This window comes from Sitophilus oryzae, unplaced genomic scaffold, assembly GCF_002938485.1.
Source record: "Sitophilus oryzae breed Bouriz unplaced genomic scaffold, Soryzae_2.0 scaffold_494_pilon_pilon, whole genome shotgun sequence".
In the NCBI taxonomy this organism is placed as follows: domain Eukaryota; kingdom Metazoa; phylum Arthropoda; class Insecta; order Coleoptera; family Curculionidae; genus Sitophilus; species Sitophilus oryzae.
This window is the reverse complement of record NW_022147078.1, coordinates 2,298,996-2,301,518: the sequence shown is the minus strand read 5'-3', so window position 1 is coordinate 2,301,518 and position 2,523 is coordinate 2,298,996. Positions and strand designations below refer to the sequence as shown.

The 2,523-nt window shown below is 36.5% G+C and overlaps 1 protein-coding gene across 1 annotated transcript; it reads left to right on the top strand.

Moving 5' to 3' along the window:
• Window positions 1–200: 200 nt before the first annotated feature.
• Window positions 201–2,265, top strand: LOC115886628. Its single transcript, XM_030905869.1, has 2 exons — window positions 201–678; window positions 1,833–2,265. Exons 1-2 carry the CDS (start codon window positions 235–237, stop codon window positions 2,232–2,234), a joined length of 846 nt encoding a protein of 281 aa, XP_030761729.1. The 5' UTR covers window positions 201–234; the 3' UTR covers window positions 2,235–2,265.
• Window positions 2,266–2,523: the final 258 nt, after the last annotated feature.

Here is a 2,523-nt window from a genome sequence, read left to right as displayed (position 1 = left end):
TAACGAGTTTAACAGTTTATTAGTAAAGTACTTTTCAATATTAAACTCCATTGAAAAGAAGAAGTCAACGTAAAAGCAGAGAATAGGTACATTAAAAATGCATAAAAGATAAATTTTATAATAAAGAAAACGTCAACATTTGACATTTCCGGTAGTTTACCGGTCTGGTTCGCATGGTTTTGCAACGGAATACCGCCTAAATGACATGACATTTGTACAAAAATCAACCTAGAAATGTCATCGAATCAGGAAATTCTCGACCAAGTCTACAAGCAAGAAGAAACCGACAACTTCATCTACTCAATCAGAGAGGAACTGATGGACAGGGTAATGAAAGAATGCTACGACATCTACATAAAGAAACAAACGATCAGATTCGTGGTTCAGTGTGCTTACGATGCGTTGGTTAAGTTCATTTCCATTTCCTGCTACTACCACTATCCTGTTCCGAACATTAAAACTTCAAGCTGGACATCGGATGTACCTATTGAACCATCACCCAAAGATACCTGGGCTATTGGTGCCGTTCCTGTCAGGCCTTTTGATGTTGGAGAAGGAAACAGTGAAGATAGAGCACGTGACAAGACTGACAATCTTGAAGAAAGATCATTTTCTTGTTATTGCCCTAAAAATTTAAGGTGTATGTGTACTCACAGAGAAGAGGAAGTGTTTGATATAGTAAGTTATTTATTTTATTTACAACAGAGAAATCTAGATAAACAAAGAATAATAAATTAAAAGTATTCCAGGGGAAAAGAGAGGAAAAACCTGTATTGTCTCTGATATCTGTCAGGGTATTGTTGAAAGTGTCATCTTTTTGCTCGAAGTTTTCAGGTCGATCAAAAAGATGACATTTACAACAATACTTTGCTGTAACTTTCACAAATATCAGAGAGAGTACATACAGGTATTGCCTCTCTTTTCATCTGGGATGCTTTATATCTGTTGTTCTTTGTTTATCTATATTTCTCAGAGCATAATGCCGAACACGACTACAGTATATAATAATTTCAATATCCGAAGTGGAAAGAAAAAGATCACCTTTCTGTTTTGTACTATGGTCCCTTTCTTCCGATGGCTCATCTCGTTGATATTTAGGAAGGATAAATAGGAAGGAAAATATAAAATTCAATTTGATTTGATGATCCTTTTCTGTCACCTAAAATCAGGAGAACGACAATGAGCATGTTAAGATGAAAAAAAAATTATCAACACTTACCTACACGTTAGTCCGAGGAGTTTTATTAAAAACCTATATTTGCCTAAATAATTTATGTATTAAATTTGCAAAGCAAAATGCAGCGTGTAAACAAAAGAAATAAAATGGCGACAAGTCAACGTCAACGAACCGACAAGGAGAAAAGTGGTGTTCGAATAACATATTATGGGCCACCAAAAATTGTTTTTGTCTCCTTTCAACGCACACTTTAGAAAGAAAAAGAAATGAACTGGAATACTGAAAGAACGTCAAGGCTTTATCTGTCACTCTTGTCAATAATTTATCGGTAAGGAAGATTCCTAGAAAATCGCTTGTAGTCAAGTTTTCAACCATTGCCAGTTCTCCCATAAGAAGTGTCATCCACCTGGTACTGACAGAAGTATTGATTGGGTCGACCGGTCAACTGCGACAAATCTGCTATATCCCCTTCCACGTCTCTTAGCGATGTGCACAGTTTCTCGGTTTATTTCATACGTTTGGCAACGTGTTTACTGTCCTCTCTTTGTTCAGTACAATATAAACTCTTCTTACATACGGAAATCTCGACCCAAGACTAACCTTTGCCAGCCCTTACTATAAACTTGCAATTATTTAAATTTAACATGTTTTGTAGTTGAACAGAGAGTACCAAGAATCCAAAGACCAGCTCAGTGCGTCAAGTATGTCACACGAGCACCCAATAAACGTTACTCTTGAATCGGCCAGCAAAAAGTCCTTTACCATGACCAAGCAATCGGTAGTGGATTTTGATCAGAGTGCTAGAAGGGCAAATCGTTCAGATACATTGACAACTACTGTTACCAAGGAGAGTTCTCCAGGTACTCAGAGCGACAGTGTGAGCGATGTGAAGCGACGCAAGAAGAAGAAGGATAAGGTACAGGTGAAGGATGTGAAACAGGAAGTACCTGATCCGGTGGTGAGAGGTTCGAAGTTGAGTTTGGTCAAGTTGCCTCCATTGAGGATCAATACGAAGGTTCAGAGTAAGCCTGATGATAAAAAGAAGAAGAAATTTTAATGGTTTTATCTTTTTTTATTTTGTTATTTGAATGTTATTTATTGTTGTAAAATAAAGAAAAATTAATTATTAAATGTTTGTTTTAGATATTTTTTGCGTTTGTGATTGTAATTATTGTTACTATTATCACAGATTATATAAACTTTGTTTTTTCTTTATTGTTTTTCGTGGTTTCAATTTTCGTAATCGGGCACTAGTTACGTTACTAGTTTGCGCACATAACACGCCCACTTATGGCCTCTAAAACTGTGCACAGCGCCTGACCGGCACAGTTATTAGAGAGATATCG

Bases quoted from the DNA above. Each gene is read 5' to 3' on its own strand.
- LOC115886628 (XM_030905869.1), top strand. From the start codon at position 235: ATGTCATCGAATCAGGAAATTCTCGACCAAGTCTACAAGCAAGAAGAA. The intron at 679-1,832 runs GTAAGTTATTTA...CATGTTTTGTAG, and splicing joins AAGAGGAAGTGTTTGATATA to TTGAACAGAGAGTACCAAGA.